General features: G+C 33.6%; 4 protein-coding genes across 11 annotated transcripts; 3 read left to right on the top strand and 1 right to left on the bottom strand.

Annotated features, from left to right (window-relative positions):
- Positions 1-80: 80 nt before the first annotated feature.
- Positions 81-1,738, top strand: LOC8289813 (chaperone protein dnaJ C76, chloroplastic). 2 transcript variants are annotated; one of them, XM_025158352.2, is made up of 6 exons: positions 81-221; positions 303-477; positions 637-820; positions 894-1,000; positions 1,080-1,242; positions 1,376-1,738. In XM_025158352.2, exons 1-6 carry the CDS (start codon positions 118-120, stop codon positions 1,510-1,512), a joined length of 870 nt encoding a protein of 289 aa, XP_025014120.2. In that variant the 5' UTR covers positions 81-117; the 3' UTR covers positions 1,513-1,738. The 2 variants fall into 2 exon arrangements, with proteins under 2 accessions (XP_025014120.2, XP_025014119.2); XM_025158351.2 differs by having other exon boundaries at positions 1,080-1,284.
- On the bottom strand, positions 1,689-4,028 carry LOC8289812 (sirohydrochlorin ferrochelatase, chloroplastic). 3 transcript variants are annotated; one of them, XM_015722685.3, is made up of 6 exons: positions 3,824-4,028; positions 3,534-3,742; positions 3,343-3,404; positions 2,653-2,763; positions 2,478-2,570; positions 1,689-2,204 (listed from the first exon to the last, which is right to left on the bottom strand). In XM_015722685.3, exons 1-6 carry the CDS (start codon positions 3,874-3,876, stop codon positions 2,103-2,105), a joined length of 630 nt encoding a protein of 209 aa, XP_015578171.1. In that variant the 5' UTR covers positions 3,877-4,028; the 3' UTR covers positions 1,689-2,102. The 3 variants fall into 3 exon arrangements, with proteins under 3 accessions (XP_015578171.1, XP_015578172.1, XP_002524661.1); XM_015722686.3 differs by having other exon boundaries at positions 3,534-3,745; positions 3,854-4,028; XM_002524615.4 differs by having other exon boundaries at positions 3,534-3,745; positions 3,824-3,977.
- Positions 4,029-4,063: 35 nt separating this feature from the next.
- On the top strand, positions 4,064-7,665 carry LOC8289811 (uncharacterized CRM domain-containing protein At3g25440, chloroplastic). Of its 3 annotated transcripts, none has more exons than XM_002524614.4 (5): positions 4,064-4,347; positions 4,956-5,388; positions 5,931-6,332; positions 6,898-7,052; positions 7,200-7,665. In XM_002524614.4, exons 1-4 carry the CDS (start codon positions 4,286-4,288, stop codon positions 7,048-7,050), a joined length of 1,050 nt encoding a protein of 349 aa, XP_002524660.2. In that variant the 5' UTR covers positions 4,064-4,285; the 3' UTR covers positions 7,051-7,052; positions 7,200-7,665. The 3 variants fall into 3 exon arrangements, 1 of the variants encoding a protein (XP_002524660.2); XR_001535598.3 differs by having other exon boundaries at positions 4,065-4,347; positions 6,898-7,144; positions 7,242-7,665; XR_001535599.3 differs by having other exon boundaries at positions 4,065-4,347; positions 6,898-7,144; positions 7,230-7,665.
- A 1,051-nt stretch (positions 7,666-8,716) lies between these two features.
- LOC8289810 (glycosyltransferase BC10) lies at positions 8,717-15,673 on the top strand. Of its 3 annotated transcripts, none has more exons than XM_015722698.3 (11): positions 8,719-9,597; positions 10,535-10,648; positions 11,010-11,110; positions 11,320-11,391; positions 12,537-12,618; positions 12,763-12,843; positions 13,287-13,325; positions 13,519-13,584; positions 14,027-14,173; positions 15,081-15,209; positions 15,382-15,673. In XM_015722698.3, exons 1-11 carry the CDS (start codon positions 9,349-9,351, stop codon positions 15,421-15,423), a joined length of 1,122 nt encoding a protein of 373 aa, XP_015578184.1. In that variant the 5' UTR covers positions 8,719-9,348; the 3' UTR covers positions 15,424-15,673. The 3 variants fall into 3 exon arrangements, with proteins under 3 accessions (XP_048230721.1, XP_015578184.1, XP_002524659.2); XM_002524613.4 differs by having other exon boundaries at positions 8,729-9,597; positions 14,024-14,173; XM_048374764.1 differs by lacking the exon at positions 13,519-13,584 and having other exon boundaries at positions 8,717-9,597; positions 14,024-14,173.
- The last annotated feature ends 3,794 nt before the right edge of the window (positions 15,674-19,467 follow it).

The raw sequence follows: 19,467 nt of genomic DNA, 5'->3' as shown, positions 1-19,467 counted from the left end.
AAATCTCGATCTTTTTAATTGCTGACATGGGATGTTGAGGAAATATCTGCATTTGGCTAGAGAATATAGATATTCGTTGAGCTTGGAGACAGTACAAGAAAATAAGTAGTGGTACTAATGAAGGGTATGTCACTTTCTATAGTCTCAGTTTATTATCCTTTCTCTCTGCCAAAACTTTCTCAATTTCATGGCTGCTTCAATCCAAACAATACCTGCTCAAGGTACTGATTCTTACGCAGGGCTAATTCTAATGGCATATTATAGACTATATAGTGTCAAATCTGAATGTGTCTTGTTTATAGATGGAGGCAGAAATGCCCAAGAATCAGATGCTGTATTAGACAGACAGCAAGTACAAGAACAGACAAGAATTACTATGAGTTGCTTGGAGTTTCTGTCGATTCAGATGTCAAAGGAATCAAAGAAGCTTACAGGAAGTTGCAGAAGAAATACCACCCTGATATTGCTGGCCAACAGGTCATGATTCGTATCCTCCCCTAAATTTTCAGCTATTCAGTAAGTGGAAAAAATTGTTCAGTTAATTTGTATCTATGGTAAAGACATGACCACTGAATCTTTATCTTGCTAATGGCCTACAATCTGTATAATTGAAGTCTCTTATTATCTTCCTTTCAGGGTCATGAGTATACTTTAATGCTGAATGAGGCTTATAAGATCCTGATGAGGGAGGATCTAAGGAGAGAGTATGATATTTCCATTGGTCAATATGGGAAAAACAATAATGTTGTAATGGGTTTCAGCTCCTGGAGAGGGCCATTCAGATCCCAAGCTCTATTTGTTGATGAAAACGCATGCATAGGTTTAATATCTTAACGATGCCATCCATTTCTTGTCCGTTTCATGAAAGAGTCCTGAATGTAAGTAGTTTGCAGGATGCAGAGAATGTGTGCACAATGCCTGCAACACATTCGTGATGGATGAAGCTAACGGAAGTGCAAGAGTCAAAGTTCAATTTGGAGACGATGACCAACAAATTCAGGTATATACAAGCAACTTTATCACAGAGATGGTGCAATAACATATACAGTACTTGTATTATACTCTCTGCGCGCATACAGGTTTCAGTTGATTCATGCCCTGTGAACTGCATTCACTGGGTTGATACGGAAGAATTAGCAGTGCTTGAGTTTCTGAATCAACCTAAACTTAAGGAAGGATATGGTGTATTTGGACAAGGCTGGGAAAGACCTACTAATGTTTTTGTGGCAGCAAAGTCATTCAGTAAGCAGTTAAAACAACAGCCTGACTATTTTCAAAGTAATGGTGGGCTCTTGCATACTTTTCCATTACTTAAAGAGGCCATAATCTCTATTTCTTTACTGAACTGTGCTTGATAAACATTGTTCTTCTGCAGCACGATCAACTGTTGAAGAAGAGACGCCTGCTCAAGCTGAGGCTCGAGCCAATGCTAGCATGAAAATCAAGATGGAGAGGTTTTCAGAAATTTGGAACTTGGTTAAGAAAACTTTTTGGTTCAAACATGAGGAATAGGAAGTGAAACGACCGTGCATACCACAAAAGGGTACTTTGACCTTTCAAAGATCTACCACAGAGCATACAGTCTCCAGCTTCCAAAAACTAGATCGCAAATATAATGTAAAACATAGGAAAAATGCAATGTGTACTGCAACTTATGCTTCATATATATGTAGAGCATGTACTGTGAGTGAATGTAAAATACTATTTGTATATTTCATAAAATGTCAGTTTCTCACCATGACAGCACTGCATATCGTTGCAGAAAATGAAAACCAAGAGCCTCACAAGGTCTCAGAATACTCAGTTACACAGCAACTGGAAAAGTACTCAAAATTTCTTATGAGTTATTGAGCTACAGAGAATGCCAGAATATGCCTACTCAAGAACTATAGATTCGCAAAAGGAATCTACATTACACCAGAACTATAGTTTCATATGATGCTGAAAAAAAACACATATGTACATGGTTTCCTCCCAAAGGTCATGCCACTTCTCAAATTAAAACTCATTTTCATGCATTCAATTTTCAGACATCTCCCACCTTTCACACTGAGAACAGCAAAAGCCATCCTGAAGAACAGTTTGACTTGCAGCTGCATAGACTAATAAAGCTTGCATTTGCCTGTTCCAACACATGCTGCACATTCATCTGCATCTCCTGCTACATGGCTTAAGCAGTGTTCAATCCTGTCATTCAAAACATCCTGCAACATGAACGACCAAAATAAATTAAAGAGACATCCATTTAAAACTATATAGGGCGGAGTGTGGAGGTGGCCCATGATAATGGAAAGGATAAATTATCAATACAGGAGGGATTATCAAGTTGCAGGAAAAAGAAAGTATCATCATCATATCAGATCCATTAGAAATAGCGAAGATACAATATAATATTTTCCACATTCGTAAATAATTAACTTAAACTGCTAAAATTATTCACAATCAGGTGTAGAAAAATGGAAGCTTAGTTTGCATACCACAAGTAGTTCGTGCAAGCCAAGCGGTGCAGTTACAATATAAGACACACCAGGGTGCTCCTTAGCAGCCTCAGCAGTCAAGGAAGGAATATCCTTTCAAATATTATGTGAAGAGTCTTTCTTAGCCACCAAAATAAAGTTCAAAGAACCAATTTAAATTTGGAAGAGCAGTTACCTGATGCCAGTGCCGCCCAGGAAAGAGAAAGAATGGGCTTACAATCACCCGATTTGCCCCTTGTTGAACACATAAACCAAATGCATCTTTTATTGAGGGTTCCGCAAGCTCCTGGTTGTGTTAAAAAGTTAAAAAGAAGAAATACAAGAAATGTATCCTTAGCAGTCCTAAGCTCCAATAGGATTCTCAAGAATAAAGCAGATATTGTATAAATGTGTTAAAAGAGTTGATCTTCCAAAATGAATGTCTATAGTCTTTTCTGCATGTACTGTACAATTAAACAACCCTTATCCCCGAAAACATTTCTCCGTCTATCTTTATCATGCCAACAGAAGCCGAAAGCCATTTCCTGTTCAAGTTCCAATAGGATTCTCTACAATGAAACAGAAAGTAATACATCGCGATTTGAACAAAATGTGACTCCATGAAGCAGATCAAGCCAATCAGCTAAATTATAATAGAGAGAATGAAGTAAAATATATATATACACAACACAAAGGAAGAAAAATGTAACATTTGTAAAAGCTCAAGCCACTAGGAATGGACACCTGCGCATTACAACAATCCTGAAATTTCAATTGCCCCATAAAGTTGAGAGTCAATTAGAGTCTGGTTAAAATAAATGTTCTTATTCCTGTATCAAATTAGAAAATCAGGACATGAAAGGATGCAAAAGAAGAACAAAATTACCATATGAGCTGGCTCAACAATTGGGTATCCCGTTCTGTCTCTAAACATGTTAACAAACTCATCTGCAATTAATCAAATTTATAGAAAAGAAAGGAAAAAAAAAACATTATTAACCACTCAGAAGACATCCAAAGCAAAAACAATAAAGCCCGAAATCAAGAACAATTAAAGGAACTATTAAAATAGCTTACTTAGCATGAGGTTTGATTCCTTACGACGCGAGCCATGGTCAACAATGATCAGTCCATCTTCGTCTCCGATAATCCCGTCTGTAAATCCACTATTTGCAGTGCTCAAATACATCCGTGAAGATAAATACTTGGTTTTTGAGGGACATGTCGGGAATTTTGCAAAAGCAGGCTGTGTCCATTTATAACTTGCTCCAGTCTCGCTCGCTGAACTACTGTAACCAACAATTTGATAGAGAAATTAGAAGAAAAAAGAGAAAGAAAGATAAGAAAAACAGATGCTGGTCGGTTACTTATTAACGGTAATTTGAAGAGGAAGAGACATGGAGAGAAACTTCAACGACATTTTTTCTTTTTAATAGTCCCAACCGCAATGAGTGAAGCTGTGAGAATGGCGCCGTTTCTTCCGTGGAAAAGACAAATGGCTTTGCATCTGAAGTAAAAACGCTGTCGTTTGGTAGACTTAAAAAATAAAAAAGTTGCCTTTGTGCCAAAATTGTCCTCCTTTTCTGTTCTAAGTTGCTAGTTACCGTCTTCTGGGTATGTATGATTTTGGCTTGCCGCGCTTCTATTCAGCTTGCTTTCTGTTATTCCGAGCAATTCTTCTATAGATTTCCACCTTGAAAAAAGTCTGAACCACTAAATGTGGTGTGGCATTAGATATCTGTTTAAATGAAGAAATTTATAGTTCGAGAGAGAGCATAAACATAATTTTCTGTGGGGAGGCCCAAATTCAATTGTAGAAAACCACTAAAATGTTTGCCGGAGAATCCATCAGAAGGTTTATCAATTCTGGATTTAGCTATGCCATCAAAAGGTGCGTTTCCCTTCATTGCATTACTTTAACTCCTAATTGAATGGTGTCTTAGTGCGTATTCTTTAGGTCTCAAGTTTTTGTGATTAGTTTTCAAGATTGTGATCTTGAAATAATTTATATTTTTCTTTTATGGTAGATTTATAGAACAGTTTTAGAGATCCTACTAACTGTACTATATTACATAACATCTGCTTGTAAGATATTCAACCGAACGAATTTGAAGGAATCAATATCTACAATTATGGTTCTAAGAGTGTTCACTCTCCTAAGCGTCCACAGCGGAACTACTTCACTCTGCGGACATTGAACCAGCTCCCATAATTCTACTGGTAATTCAATCTAGCCTATAGGTAGCCCTTCCTAGTTCCAGCTGCAGGTTCAAGTATCAACTATTAAGTGACTTGGGAGAAAAGAAGAAGGAAAAAAGGAAAAAAAGCTATCCGAATATAATTTTTCCTATAACTAACTTATGTTGGACATTGGGCTGTGAAAGATAGATTTTGGGTTTTGGCAGTGGTTACACCTAGGCTTTCTTCGTTACATTTGCACGTCATGGTTAATTGTATTGTTTGAAGTCATATTAACATATTTATGTGCATTTTATGCAGGAAATATCTAGTTTGGTGCTCTGGTCTTGCTCAGAATGAATATCTCTCATTGCTGAGAACCACTTCTTGTACTCCGTCTCTTAACTACATCACCGCTGTGCACCTCAGAAGTTATGATTATGTGCCCGCAATTTCTTTTATAGAGGCATCAAGTGTATCTTCTCCTAGTAATTTTTTGTGCGGAAAATGCGTATACAAAAGATACATGAGCAGTGCTTCAATTGAGCTGAAGACAGACAGTGATGTTGTCAGGTTTTCTATTAGTAAATGCCCTTACAAGATTCCTTCTTCAGAAAAGGGAAAGAAGCCTACCAAACACGTTAAAATGTCAAAAAAAGCCAAACTGAATGAGCTGAGGTTTTATCGTCTCAAGGCCAAAAAGAAGATGAATTCCCCCAATCCAGAAGTTAGGATTAGATATAAACTTGAAAAGGTTGAACTCCTCTCTTAGTTGTCTTGTTTTCTTGAATATTATTAAAAAAAGTTTTAATTTTGATGTACTGTCTTGATATTTTTTTCCCCTTATTGTGCTCATTCCATCAGCATGATGGAGACAGGATGTTTCAAGCAAAACTTATGCAGCGTGGCTGTAATGCTTGTGCTGTAGCTTTGCTGCATTCAACTGGGTCCTTGGTAGATAAAGGTTCTAGTAACCTTTTAACCATAATGCTGGATATTTTAGGCATAAAAGATATATACTGTTGCTTCTGTAGTAGTCCTCATAACTCATATAGAGGAAAATATTCTTTTCTGTTTATTCTTTTTCAAATTGCAACAGAGAAAAGATTAATTACTTGTTTTGTGGAATGGTCCTTTTCAGTGATTGTACTGATTAGAAGATAAAACAGCTTCTCAGCATTTGGATAATGATGTTCCTTTTATCTTTTAATTTTTAATTGATTGTCTTTTCCAGTTGTTCTGACAAATGATCCGCTCTTTACATACTAATTTGTGTTTATTATCAACTCTGTATAGGCCAAAAGAAAGGAAGCATGGTTGATTGAGAAGTTGAGTAAATTTGAGGTCCCTAAATTACGAGCTGAAACATGTGATCCTGAAATGTTAACTGAGGAAGAGAAGCATTATCTCAAGCGCACTGGGGAGAAGAAGAAGAATTTTATTCTAGTTGGAAGGCGAGGGGTATTTGGAGGTGTTGTTCTAAATATGCATCTGCATTGGAAGAAGCATGAAACAGTCAAGATTATTTGCAAACCTTGCAAGCCAGGGCAAATTCATCAATATGCTGAAGAGCTTGCTCGACTGAGCAAAGGCATTGTAATTGACATAAGACCTAATAATAGTATCATATTCTACAGGGGAAAGAACTACGTGCAGCCAACAGTTATGTCCCCTCCAGATACCTTATCTAAAAACAAGGCAAGTTTGTCTATTTCTTTTCTCTCGAATCATTTATCAGCTGCATGCACTCTATTTACAGGTTAACAACATACCCAACCCCCGCCCTAGGGCCATACATGCCACAGCCTTTTATATAGCCATGGAACCTTATGCTTATTAAATAATTCGTTCAATTTATACCTCAGTTTAGCACTTCGGATCAGCTAGAAATATCTATAAACCAGCAGTTGCAGTAATCTGGATTCTGGTGTAGTATCTGGACTTGGAAAACTTTCAGAGGGCCACTGGTTCCTTCTTTTCATTTTCTTTAATGTCGATTTTCAGAATGAACTTTTCCTTTGCAGCTAACTCTTTTTTCTGTGTCACTATAAACATTTTTAGTGAGATATTAAAGTTCAGTTCTGAAATATTTCGATAAAGTATTTAGAAGAAAATTTATGAGATTAGCCAAAGTGTTTTCAGCTCTTTTGTTTTGGGAAATACATACAATCAGCCATTGAAAAATGTAGCTGAACTAGTATCTTTTTCTATTGTTAAATAGAAGTAGTTTGATTCATTATTGCCAACCCATCTGTTTTTGCAGGCCCTTGAAAAGTATAAATATGAACAGTCCCTTGAGCATACAAGTCAGTTCATTGAAAAATTGGAGAAAGAGCTTGAAGAATATCTTGAACATGTAGCCCGTTACAAGAAAGGAAAAGAGGGTTTACCACAAATCACTATTGCTGAAGCATGATGGTATCAATCCAATAATTGTTTGGAAACAATCTACAAAATACGTTTGTGAACCCAAGGAAATGAAAGTCAAAATCAACCCCATGGTTAGCTAGGTGCTTTTCCAACACATTTCTCTTTTTGTTAATAACTTGCATACTTACTTTGCAGGGTAAATTCTGAACAAATCAGTTCTAACAGTTTCTGTATCAGAAAGACGACATGTGGCCTCTTCAGAAGAGATGATACCGTCTTCAATGTAGTTTGATGAAATGGATTACGAATGGTAAAGCTTTCTTTGTAAGGAATGCTGGTAGGCTCTGTGCAGATGCGCTTGATTGCAGAATTTGTAAATTTCCTCGGCGGGTTTGCGTACTTCTATAATTGTCACTTGCACTAAAAACAGATAAGTCGAGAGTTTTAGAGATTTTAAGACAAAACCCGAATCGAATCAATGGTGTTCTATTGCAGGGTATTTCTCATTGCTGAAAACGAAACATTCTTCGACTGTTGGACTACAAATTCTGCAAGAATACTAGGTGCCTGTAATAGTCAATTTATTTAGGTTTAATTTCTATAATAATTTTAGATACTCCATATATAATATATATTATCACCCGAATCTCATTTATTGGTCTTTTAATCTCCAACATGTTAGAAGATATTTTCACGTTCATTAACTCTTTATATATATATATATAGAGAGAGAGAGAGAGAGAAAATGGGCTTCCTCTCAAAATAAAGAAAAAAAGAATATTGTCGATAGAAAAGAATCCAAATAAATATTTTTACACGAAATAATGATTAGTTATGTGTTTTCTTTTCCTTGTGTTTCAAGTAAAATGAATTAACAAACCTATGATGGCCCTTGATGTTGCCAACCCAAGCAAATGCAAAATTGCTATATAAGATATTTTATGTGGGTGAGAAAAAGAAAACGATTAAAAGTTTAATTAAGTTTATATGTTTGATATTCTATATCTATAAGATATATTAAATGATTAAAACACCAACACCAACACATTATTAGTTAGATGCTTTGTTTTCAATTTAAGTAACTCGTATTATTATTATTATGTATTAAGAATATCCCAGTTGGTAGTTGCTATGTTTCTCTCACACTCTGCTGAACTGAGTCATTACGAGTTTACTTTTTACTGTTTTCTTTATCATCATATTATTACTCACTGCTTTCTTGTGAAGTTATCACATCTTCCTTTTTTTTTTTAAATTGAACTGATTCTATTTTTGTCACTTATTATTGAATTTGGAGTTTAGTCCTAAAATCTTTGCAACATGAACATTGTAAAATGTAAAGTAATTAAATTAACTTTTTAATTACAAAAGTAATATAAATTGATAAATTAATAATCTATATATCAAAACAGACATGCACATTAAAATTCTTTTTTACATGTCGAAATCTTCATTTCATAAATATATAAATAATATATAGATGTAATTTAAATTTATTTTCTATGTACTCTTCTTTGTATCAAGTTATTTGTTTTATGGGAGATTAAATATTGCTTTTAAAATAATTAACTTTTTAATTTTATAAGAAATGCCTTTGCCCCAATGATAATTAGTCTAAGAAAATTATTTTTAAACTAAGAAATAATCTTGAAAAAGGGAATATTGTTCAGAAAAATAACTCAAAATTCTACCATTGAGTTGAGAATTTATGAAATTTGGGAGGGAAAGAAGATGATGCATAAATTTTGATGTCTTTATTGTTATTATAATAATTATCTTTTCATCATTTCACAATTTTATTTTTATAATAATACAATAATAAAATAATTAGCTTCCTAATGAGTAGAAAAGAAAAAAGAAAAAACAGAAAAAGGGTTCTGCTACCCTGCATCTCACGCAAGCCTTTACAAGAAAGAAAAAAAAAAAAGGTTGCAACTTTACGACACCTCTCTCGACTTAATAAAATAAAATAAAATAAAACAAAGTCACTCGCTCGCTGACTCACTCGCTGACTAACTCAGTGTATCTTCTTCTTTGAACTTTCTAGTCACTTCCGACTAGTTCCTCCTCTCCTCTCCTTTCCTTTCAATTCAATTCTCCAAACACGCCGGATTTCACGTGACTCTCCACACAGACACCGTATCAATCATGCGGATCACACTCTAGTTGGAATTCAATTCCACGGCAACTTCCAACTTCCAACTTATACATTATCAATGGATCTAATACTGATTACTGCAAATTCAAGCCATTTTCTTTCTGTATAGGATTCTTCTTTTCTTTCTTCTTCTTCTTCTTCCTTTTCTCTTTCTTCTTTTTGTGGAGATTATTGTAAGGTATATAAATGAAGCAGCGAAAGGTGACACTGCAGCAGCAGAAATCTCAGTATAATAAATGGAAGAGAAAAGTAGTGGCAGTGTTGTTGTTAGGGTTTTGTTTTGGGAGTTGGATTCTGATGCAAACTCATTACACGAGAGTTCTAGCTCTTGCTTCTTTGCAGTCCCGTTTGCTCCCTAATAAGCCTAAAATTGCTTTTCTTTTTATTGCTCGAAATCGCCTTCCTCTTGACATGGTTTGGGATGCCTTTTTTAAGGTATTTTTATCTTATCTCTTTTCGGTGCTTAATTTTCTGTTAATGTGCAGTTCTTAATTTAAAAAAACTATTGGCTTTTGTTTTCTTCTTGATTGATGCTGTGCATGTTATGGTATGAGCATAAAACTGAGATATGTTAAAGTCTTTGAAGAATAGTTGTTGCAATTCAAATAGGCTTTTTCTTTTTTTCTCTTAAAAAAAAAAAAAGGAAATTTTCACTGTAATAATTGAACTCTACCAACTATCGACTTCCCAAACATGAGAATTGACTAAATAGAATTGAATTGAAATAAATTCTTACATTTTTAGACTTTCCAAGCAAGAGATTTGTGAATTATTTTCTGCGTAATATAATATTCAGCAGTGAAGAGAGGAAACTGCACCCGAGATTGTATCTTAATCCTTTACACTTATTGAGCTCTTAAAAAAATAATGAGAGGATGATCAATGAGATGTCTAGCATCCATTATGGAGCATTTTTCTTTTTTATGATTAGGATATAATCTAAATTACCAATGTCATAAAGAAATCAGATCTTGGTCCTCTGATCTTAGTGGGGATTCTCTTCCTTTTTCTACAAAAGGATTTTGGTTTAGGTTGCACTCCTATTATAAAAGCTCAAGATATCCAGCTTGGTAGGCTGAAAAAATAGCAAAGATACTTTCTGGATCTTTAGATTAGTCCACATTTGCATCACTAATGTCTCATAGCTTGATTTGTTCCTACTCCATTACCTTCTTTTGGAGGACAGGCAAATACTTTTTCTCGGTAGCTTTGCTTTGTGCATGTAAGACAGGAGAAAAGATCAATTACTCCCCTTTTGTTGTTTGCCTTAGACATGCTATTCTTCTTCCTTTTTCTTGAATTGAAATTTTTTAATCTTGACTTTTCTGTCTATTTTAAGCTCATATTGATGAAGCATTAATGGTGCCTGCAGGGTGAAGAATCTAGATTTTCAGTTTTTGTTCATTCTAGGCCTGGATTTCTGCTCAATAAAGCAACAACAAGATCTGAGTACTTTTTAAATCGGCAAGTTAATGATAGCATACAGGTTGTTGTTCATACCATGGTAGCTTTTTTTTTTTTTTTTTTTCTTGGAAAGCCATTATCACGTAGTGACAATTGCTTTGAGGGAAGGGCAAAGGGCTGCAAGTTGCAACGAGAGCTAAAAAGAACTTTGAATATTCTAATCATAGGGCAACCTATATTGAAGTTGACAGAGTTTCATTATTTGCTTTACAACATGAAACAATGTCTTATGAATCCTTAAAAATGTCAAAATAATTATTTTAGTTGTGTTCTTAACTTAGTTCATCTATTCATGTCATCTTAATTTATAATCAATCTCTCTCTCTCTCTCTCTCTCTCTCTCTCTCTCTCTCTCTCTATGATATTTCTGCAATCAATTCCAGGTAGATTGGGGAGAAGCAAGCATGATTGAGGCGGAGCGTATATTGCTAATGCATGCATTACAGGATCCTAAGAATGAACGTTTTGTTTTCCTCTCAGACAGGTGAGGATTGGTGCTAATAATAGCTACTTGATTCTATAACATGCATGTGTCTTTCTGTCTTGGATATCAATCTCTCTGTCATTATTTATTTTCAAACCTTAAATGTGTAAGAGATGCTAGTTTGTTAATGGAATGAGAAGCTATTTTGTAGTTCAAGCTTATTATTTATTCTTAACTAACAATTTCTTAGTGACATGATCCCTTCTCAGCTGCATACCTCTTTACAACTTTGGCTATACTTATGAATATATCATGTCAACATCGACTAGTTTCGTAGACAGGTTAGTTGGTCAAGCCCTGTGTGTGCATTCTCATAGATTTTATGCTGCTCTTGATATTTAAAGCTGTATGTTTTAACAGATGTTTACACCATTTATGCCGAGTATATTAAAGAAATTAGTGTATGACTTTCAACCTTCATGTTTATCTTTTTCAAATATTAACTTTCACATTTGAGCTTCAGAGCCTCAATGCAATCTGTATCAGGGATAGTATCTGAACAATTTTTGTTTTAAAGAGGAAATAATTGTTCATGTTCATTTAATTATGATTACATATTCTATAGATGCCTGCATATAGCATATGAAACTGCTAAGGATGTCAAAACTGTCAGTTACAACAAACCTCCTAAAGTATCAGCAGATACCACATAATACAGACTCTATAGTCAACTTTTATCAAATTCTCATTGATCCCTCAAGATCTCTATTTCTTTTTACTTTAAAATATCCATTTTTATTGATGTCTTCTAGGAGGTTTTGGAACCCAAAATACCTTTAGTTTGGTCAGGAATGCATGCTACAATACAAAATAGAATCTTTTCACCTTGATGTGCATAAAGCTCTTAAATCTGGGAATTTGACTTTTAATCATAGAAAGGGTGGCAGTTTAACAACAAAATGACAAATCATAAGATCAGGTCCACCTGTGCTTGACCAGGCCAGTATTTTGTTGTTTACTGGATATCCTAATTAATAAATTGATTGTGAATGAGGTAAGGCAGCTAATTGCCTGTGCATTGTTGTTACTTTATTCTACGAATTAGTCTTTTCAAGACTGCACCTTGTGCAGCTGTATTTTCTTAAACTATCTTATACTTTCTTACAACAGCAACTGGAGATCTATTCAATCTTTGTCTGAATCAATTTAGCTTGATTAAGCACAAAGTGTGCATCACATTGAATTGCAAGATGAGATATCTTCTGAATTAGATTGCACGCGGGGTACTAGAATGTGAAGTTGCTATAGCACCATAAAGGCAACTCACCTATGAGTTCATTTTGTGGGGTCGCATGATAATTTCTCAATCTTAAAACATTATCATGTTTAGGAGATTATAGCATTGTCTTTGTTGGATGCCAACTTCTTTTGCAGTCTCAAATTTTCAAATGTCTCTTGTAATTTGCAACTTATATGGTGGAAGCAGCTTTGCTGATAACAAAGAGGGTCGTTACAATCCAAAAATGGATCCAGTCATTCCTGTTCATAACTGGAGGAAAGGATCTCAGGTAAAAGTTGAATTTCATGGCACGATTGCATCTCAAGTTCAATGAAAAGCTTCTAACAAAATTTTATGAAATTTTGATGACATTATCTATCATTCCATGTTACTGCATATTATCTAATTCTGTCTTTTGCTTGTCTTGCTGTAGTGGGTTGTTCTGACTAGAAAGCATGCAGAGGTTGTAGTGAATGACACTACAGTCTTTCCTATATTCCAACATCATTGCAAGGCAAGTTTATATCATCGACTTATTTATTCTGAAGAGGAAAAGGTTCTTGTGCCTAATTTGATGAAAACATTGATAGTTAGCATATTGCTCTTGTTTTTTGTTGGAGATGAAATGCAGTGAATGGTTAGTGCATCTGATTTTTTTCAAACATGGTTTAGTGTATTTTTGTTCATTCTTTAATATGTAGCTAATAGTTCTTACTTGATTGGGCATATTAAAAGCTGAAAATGGATTTAGAAGAAGTTCTTTGGCTATGGGATACTATTATCACTTTATCTTAGTGATTACACAGTAATAGATAATGGTCTCTTTAACTTTTCTTCTTCATTAACAGTAATCTACTATTCCACTTCAGGAAGTTGGTTTTTCCTAAATTTTCCTTTCTTTTAAGAAATTATTATTTTTCTCTTATTTTTCTTTATCTGTGAATGATACTTGTGCAGAGGAGATCGCTACCTGAGTTTTGGCGGGATCGCCCCTTTGTAAGTATCTTGCTGTCTTTCTTTCCTTTATTACTAAATCAAATATTTTATTATTCAACAAAGCAGTTTGGCCCATGCATTAAAATATAATGACATATGAAAACTGTTTGCATATCCTAATTTAATATCTACTTCTGAAATGGGGATATTGGAAGATGTTATGTAGTAATGATTCTGCATCTGTCATGTACAGCCTGCTGATACAGCCAAGGAGCACAATTGTATACCTGATGAACATTATGTCCAGACATTATTGGCTGTAAGATGCATTTTTATCCATCTATGCCAACCCTTGTTGACATTAAGATCAATTTGGTTAAAGTCATAAGTGGATGGCAGGCTTCTGCTTGTAATGTACATAGTTTATGTTTTGTGTATAGTTTGTAAAGCATTGTTATGGCTGGCTACTTGTTAGAAATGTTTGAATGCAGTTTGTGCTATTTCAAAACTGACTGTTTAGCCAGAGCTTAGATGGTTCTAGACTTCTAGGTTGTGGAATTCTTAAATGATGCAATTCTTAAATGATGCAACTGAGAAAAGAAATACATGTTCATAAATTAAAGAGAGAACATGCTTAGCAGGTTTAGCCTCGATTTAAATCTGAAAGTTATTTATAAAAAGAATATTTAATAATTTATTTCTATTCTTTTGTTTTCTTTCCCCCCTCTCTCTGAAGCATTCTTGTTTGTAAAATTTAGCAGGAAGGCCTTGAACGAGAAATCACACGAAGGTCGCTGACACATAGTTCATGGGATCTGTCATCCTCAAAGGATCCTGAACGCCGCGGATGGCATCCTCTTACCTATAAATTCTCTGACGCTACTCCCATGCTTATAAAATCTATTAAGGTATTAGCAAGTCTTGTTAGTATATGAAGTAATTAGTGCCCTACTATGTTACTAGCCTTGAATTCAGAAACTTTAAGTGCTTTATACTGCTGAGGTGTTCATTATTCAATCGGCTTGTGTTTCATCTTGAAGGCCTTATTTGGGATTCAATTTGAATCTTCTGGGTAGAATTTCAAGTCTTTCAGAAAATTGAATCACTCATAGCCAGCTAGCATAAGAATGTACTTAGTCTTTATGAAAAGGAAAAAAGGAAAAAGGGTCCTTAACACCCTCAAATTCAGGAATTGAACTATGTTCTGCGTAATATGCCTGTCAAGAAGATTGTGCTTATACAGTTTTGTCACATGATTTATTTCTCATTATATCAGTCTGCCATCATCACTGTACCCACTGTACCCATCACCTCAACAACGGCCAATAGGATATGATCATGCTACCAATACAATAGCTGTCAAGTAGCACCCTATCTCACTTTGTTCTTGAATTTGATACACTGGATAATAATAAAATCCTTCCACATGGGTATCTCCACTTCACTTTTAAATTTCTTTTGAAACCTCATGCAACCTTTTGCTTTGTTTTATAAACCTTGTTTTTTATTATGATTTCTTTAGATAATTTCCAGGCAATATTGTGGAGAATATTAATTGGCAGGCATAGGAACAACTTCGTTTTGGTGCAGTTTATAATAACACGAATCCAAATTAGGAGTGTAATTTTCCCTATCCAGAATCCCCTTCATTTTTATAGTGTGGATAAATGAACTGGAACATGATTTACCTAGTTTTCCATTCTGAATTTGAATAATTTAGTGCAAAGATATCTTGGAAGTGTTAAAAGGGTAAATCTCAGTGTGATCACTTTAATGGAGTTATCAAATGCATATAAGTTTTGATTGCTTTTGCAGGATATTGACAATATTTATTATGAGACTGAATATCGTAGAGAGTGGTGCAGCAGCAAAGGGAAACCATCCAAATGCTTCCTTTTTGCAAGAAAATTCACCCGTCCTGCTGCTCTTCGTCTTCTTAATATGGTAGATTTCGTATGCACACTCAATCTTCTTTCTTAATTAAAGGAATTTAGCATTAAGTTGACAAATGAATTTCATATATGAATCATACTCTCATTCTTTCGTGATACATGCTTTTCACATTGTTTCTTTCGTATTGGAAACCATTTGCGATTCATGTTTTTCTATTTGACAGTCGGTGCTGGGAGCTACCCGTAAGTCGGCAAATAAGTCATGATTCCTGACAGTGCTGAAGTGACTTCCTTTTGTAGGCATGATGGTAGATACAAATGTTTAGCCTTAACCTATACAGATAAAAGTAGTGAAATGTTCAGTGAAGAGAGCTGTAAATTAGAAAGGAAAGGAAAATTTGTTGAAAACAAGAAGAAAAAATATCTTAAATACAGTGTACATTTTTCTCATTTGTCCAACCACAAAAGAAAAAGAAAAAGAATAAAGGAAAACAACGATAAGTTTGATTTGCTGCACCCTGATTTTTACTCTATTGTGTCTGTTTTTTAATCTAGTAGACAAACTCTGAGGATGAAATGCTATACAAAATCATTGGCTTCTCGTCTCGATCTCTTTTGTTTTATGGCAGCTATGAGATGGATTATTAGGCCTAAGCATTATAATAAAGTTGCAGAGGATTCTAAGTTGCTGGATTGCTATGAATCCAATGAAATTTCTTTTAATTGATCAAAAGAAAAGGGTAAGGGACTATACTCTTGATCCTTGTTGGAAACAGTGTACAAATAAATATGGGGCTGTTTATTCAGCCATCTTAAAGTATGTAAATCTAAAACAACTCCAGGCGAAGTGTAAACAACCCTTTTCTCCCTTTAACCTTTTACTCAAAAGTATCTCTTACATTGTGTTTATTTCATATTCAATGTGAAACTCACTTCACTTGGAAAAGAAATAACTTTGATCATGTTTATTTAGAAATAAATTTCCGTACTTGGTATCCTGTGTAGTAAATAAAATTGGGAGAAATTAAGAGTAATATCTTGTGGTTTAGGAGTTTGACACATTTATGGCCGTTGTTTGTTTTATATCAGTTTAATAATTTAAATCTTTCTTTGTTGAGATTTTTATTCTTTTTTAACTAATAATCTTCATTGGCTCATTGCCTGTAATCTGGTTCCAGAGTGTTAAGTAACACAATCTCATATTGTCAAAGTAATAGCTTCAAACACTCAAACATACAAACCCATCTTACGAATCTGAATGCTTGGGTGAGATTGAATAATTAATTAGGTCCCATGAATCCCACCATCAATGAAAGCAAGATTAATATTGAGGATTTCATTTATCAGTATTCCTATTATTTAGCACAAGAGTTAATTGAAGCCTTCTCCTTATCTTCTAGTCTACACCCATTAATGGACCAGCAATTGCCTGAGTTGAGGCATGAGATTCAAACATTCAACACAAAAATGACACACGTCCATCAGAATTTCTGCCATCTCTCATTTTTAAATTAATTAATTAAACATTTTACACTTTAATTGTAATGAAAATTTGCTCAGCAAAGTATGTCAGAAATAGTTCGTTTGATGGTTATTATTATATCTTTGCTTCATTTTATCTTTCTTTTTTTTTTTTTCTTTAACTCATTAATGGGACCAACATTATTAGCATAAGCATTTCTTAAACTGATGAGCATGTCATTTGCTACCAATCCCACGAGTGTTACTGTACCTAAGATCTATCCTCAGCAAACCGCCATTGCCACAAATTCATACCCATGTGCTCGTGTCTTAAGGTCTACACTTAATTTTCAACTGGTCCATACATTATCCTCTTTGAATATCTGTTCGCTGATGTCTGAAGAAGGACGCTTTCTCTATTCATATAATTTTTTTCTACTGTTTCTTTTCTTTTCTTTTCTTTTCTTTTTTATAAATTTAGGTATGGATAGAGACCAACTTTCTCAGGATTTCCCAGTGACTCGACTTTTATTTTCTGTCGGTTCTAGTCCACGTTTACGCGCTATGCCTACGTGGTACCTTCTTATTGGTCATGGTTTTGGTAGTTGATCCTAACCGTTTTTTTCTTCTTTTTTAACATTTCCTAACCGTTTTTACTTTGACGACTGAATTCTTGCTTGTTAAGTATAAATACGTGTCAGATTGCGGGAAATATCCACGTACTACGATGGTCGGCACGACACCGCCGGGTTCATGAATAGTTTATATTACTTTTTCTTTTTAATTTTATAATATTCTATTTATTCCAGGGCCTTAATCAACGTTTGGTTAGATACTACTGCGTACTTGGCACTGTTTCTTTTAGAAAGAATTTCACAAGATATATTATTATATATAAAAAGTTAGAAAAGAAAAGTAGCACATAACTTGGCATGGTTTTAGAGGTTAGAATAGCAGAGAGACCCACTATTATTTAGGAGCTCACATTCTTTGAATAAGAATATTATCCATTTTCTTTTTCTTTGAAGAGCATACAGCCTCTTTTTTTTCTTTTCATTTTAATTAAGGAGACCTCCTGATACTTAAAATAAATAATCAAGAAAAGGCACTGTTTGCTTGTCTCCACCAGTGTGTTTGTTGTGACTAGTATTATAGTGGGATAACCAAATTACTAATTCCATATATTCCTGTAATTAGAGAAAAGAGAGAGATAAATGAAGTATAAATGTGAAGGGACAAGTGTCAGTAGACCTTTATCAAAAGATCTTGTCACCAAGACAACCAGCAGTCCTCATTTTATTCACGACAGTTAATACTTTAATTATTCCTATAATACTATATGCTTCTTCTTTTTTCCTTTTTTTTCTTTTTCAATTTTTAAACTTTACCTTTTTCTGATTATTATAGGTTGGATGTGTTCAAGTAGCTCCTTAAATGAGGGGGACATTGATGCCGCCCCACTCCAATCCCTTTACAACTAATAAGGAACTAATTAAGTTTTTCCATTTAGAGAAGTGGAAGTCAATTATTATATAAAGATCCAATTTTATCAAAAATAGTTTACATAAATAAAATGGTAATAATTTTTTTTAATTTAATTAAAATTTGAATATATTATAATTACCTTAAAATTTATAAAATAGTGTTTTATCATTTATAAGAGCTATACTCAACACGCTTTAAATTATTCTATACCATTAAAAAAAATAAACCAACTTCCTAATTGAGACACATATATTTATATTATATATGAAAAAGCTCAAGGCATTTGTTATATGAGTGAATTAATTCTGGATAGTTATAAAGTATGTTAAAGTATATAAAAAATTAACTAATGTTTTTTATTTTTACGAAAGAAAGAGACGTAAGAATCAAGAAAAATGTTCAAAAAATAATTTTTTTTTTTTTTTAAATGGAGAAAGAAAAAAAAGAAGATTTCCTTTTCTCTTTATAAAGGATAGAAAGTATTAAGTTCCAAAAATATGATTCTGTAAGAACCCTAAAGCATTGAAAACGCAACGCAAGAAGATTCCTCAAAATTGGAAACTGACCCTATAATTGATTTGTTTGTGAATTGATCGTTTCAACTTGAGTTGTTTTGTTTTAGTTTCTTTCTCTATGTGTATTATTGAACAAAATATACATATAAAAAAGTAATGTATAATTTTACTGTTTTGTAACTTTAGATATATAATTACAAACTGCAATAAAAAAAAAAAATTTACTATTAAAAAATTTTGATTTGTAAGGATTTGGTCACTTTCACCTTAATCAATAATTATTATTATACTAGTCATATTTAATAATATGAGTTTAGAATTTTACAGTTACTAATTTCAATATTTAACAGTCAAATCACGGTTTAAGAAGTTATTAATATGATTATATCGATTTTTTTAGCTGTCAAATAATAACATTTTGAATTATTAAACTTTAAATTTATATTATCCAATACAAAAAATATAATAATTATGGCCGATCAAAATGACAATGGCTAAATTTTTGATAATTGATACTTTTTAACGATAAAATATATTTCTATTTGAAGAGGGAATAGTCATGCAGTACCAAATATGAGATAGATTCTTTAAATAACAAGATTTTTTTTGAATAGGCCAATTCATTTGAGACTCTACTTATCCACTCTTTTTCCTATCCAAAGATTAGCTCCTTATCTATGTGTACAATAAATTTTTATGTTATTTCAATTGTAAATAATAATTCCGCTCAACAATTACTTTCAATAGGAAAAAGAATCCCATAAAAAAAATATAAAAAAGAAAAGAAAGAAAAATTGTTTTCTTTGATAACATGACTACATGTGCCCTCGATTGAATTTTGAGCAATAA

This window comes from Ricinus communis, chromosome 5 (genome assembly GCF_019578655.1).
Source record: "Ricinus communis isolate WT05 ecotype wild-type chromosome 5, ASM1957865v1, whole genome shotgun sequence".
Classification (NCBI taxonomy): Eukaryota; Viridiplantae; Streptophyta; class Magnoliopsida; order Malpighiales; family Euphorbiaceae; genus Ricinus; species Ricinus communis.
This window is presented reverse-complemented; position numbering and strand designations above follow the sequence as displayed.

Excerpts from the sequence above, each read along its gene's own strand:
- LOC8289813 (XM_025158351.2), top strand. The coding sequence starts at position 118 with ATGAAGGGTATGTCACTTTCTATAGTCTCAGTTTATTATCCTTTCTCT. Across the intron at positions 478-636 it reads CTGATATTGCTGGCCAACAG|GGTCATGAGTATACTTTAAT; the intron begins GTCATGATTCGT and ends TCTTCCTTTCAG. Across the intron at positions 1,285-1,375 it reads TGACTATTTTCAAAGTAATG|CACGATCAACTGTTGAAGAA; the intron begins GTGGGCTCTTGC and ends GTTCTTCTGCAG.
- LOC8289812 (XM_002524615.4), bottom strand. The coding sequence starts at position 3,876 with ATGTCGTTGAAGTTTCTCTCCATGTCTCTTCCTCTTCAAATTACCGTT. Across the intron at positions 3,746-3,823 it reads CTTCAAATTACCGTTAATAA|TAGTTCAGCGAGCGAGACTG; the intron begins GTAACCGACCAG and ends TGTTGGTTACAG. Across the intron at positions 2,205-2,477 it reads GCTTGCACGAACTACTTGTG|GATGTTTTGAATGACAGGAT; the intron begins GTATGCAAACTA and ends TTCATGTTGCAG.
- LOC8289811 (XM_002524614.4), top strand. The coding sequence starts at position 4,286 with ATGTTTGCCGGAGAATCCATCAGAAGGTTTATCAATTCTGGATTTAGC. Across the intron at positions 4,348-4,955 it reads TTTAGCTATGCCATCAAAAG|GAAATATCTAGTTTGGTGCT; the intron begins GTGCGTTTCCCT and ends CATTTTATGCAG. Across the intron at positions 5,389-5,930 it reads TTAGATATAAACTTGAAAAG|GCCAAAAGAAAGGAAGCATG; the intron begins GTTGAACTCCTC and ends AACTCTGTATAG.
- LOC8289810 (XM_002524613.4), top strand. The coding sequence starts at position 9,349 with ATGAAGCAGCGAAAGGTGACACTGCAGCAGCAGAAATCTCAGTATAAT. Across the intron at positions 12,844-13,286 it reads TATTCCAACATCATTGCAAG|AGGAGATCGCTACCTGAGTT; the intron begins GCAAGTTTATAT and ends ATACTTGTGCAG. Across the intron at positions 14,174-15,080 it reads TGCTTATAAAATCTATTAAG|GATATTGACAATATTTATTA; the intron begins GTATTAGCAAGT and ends TTGCTTTTGCAG.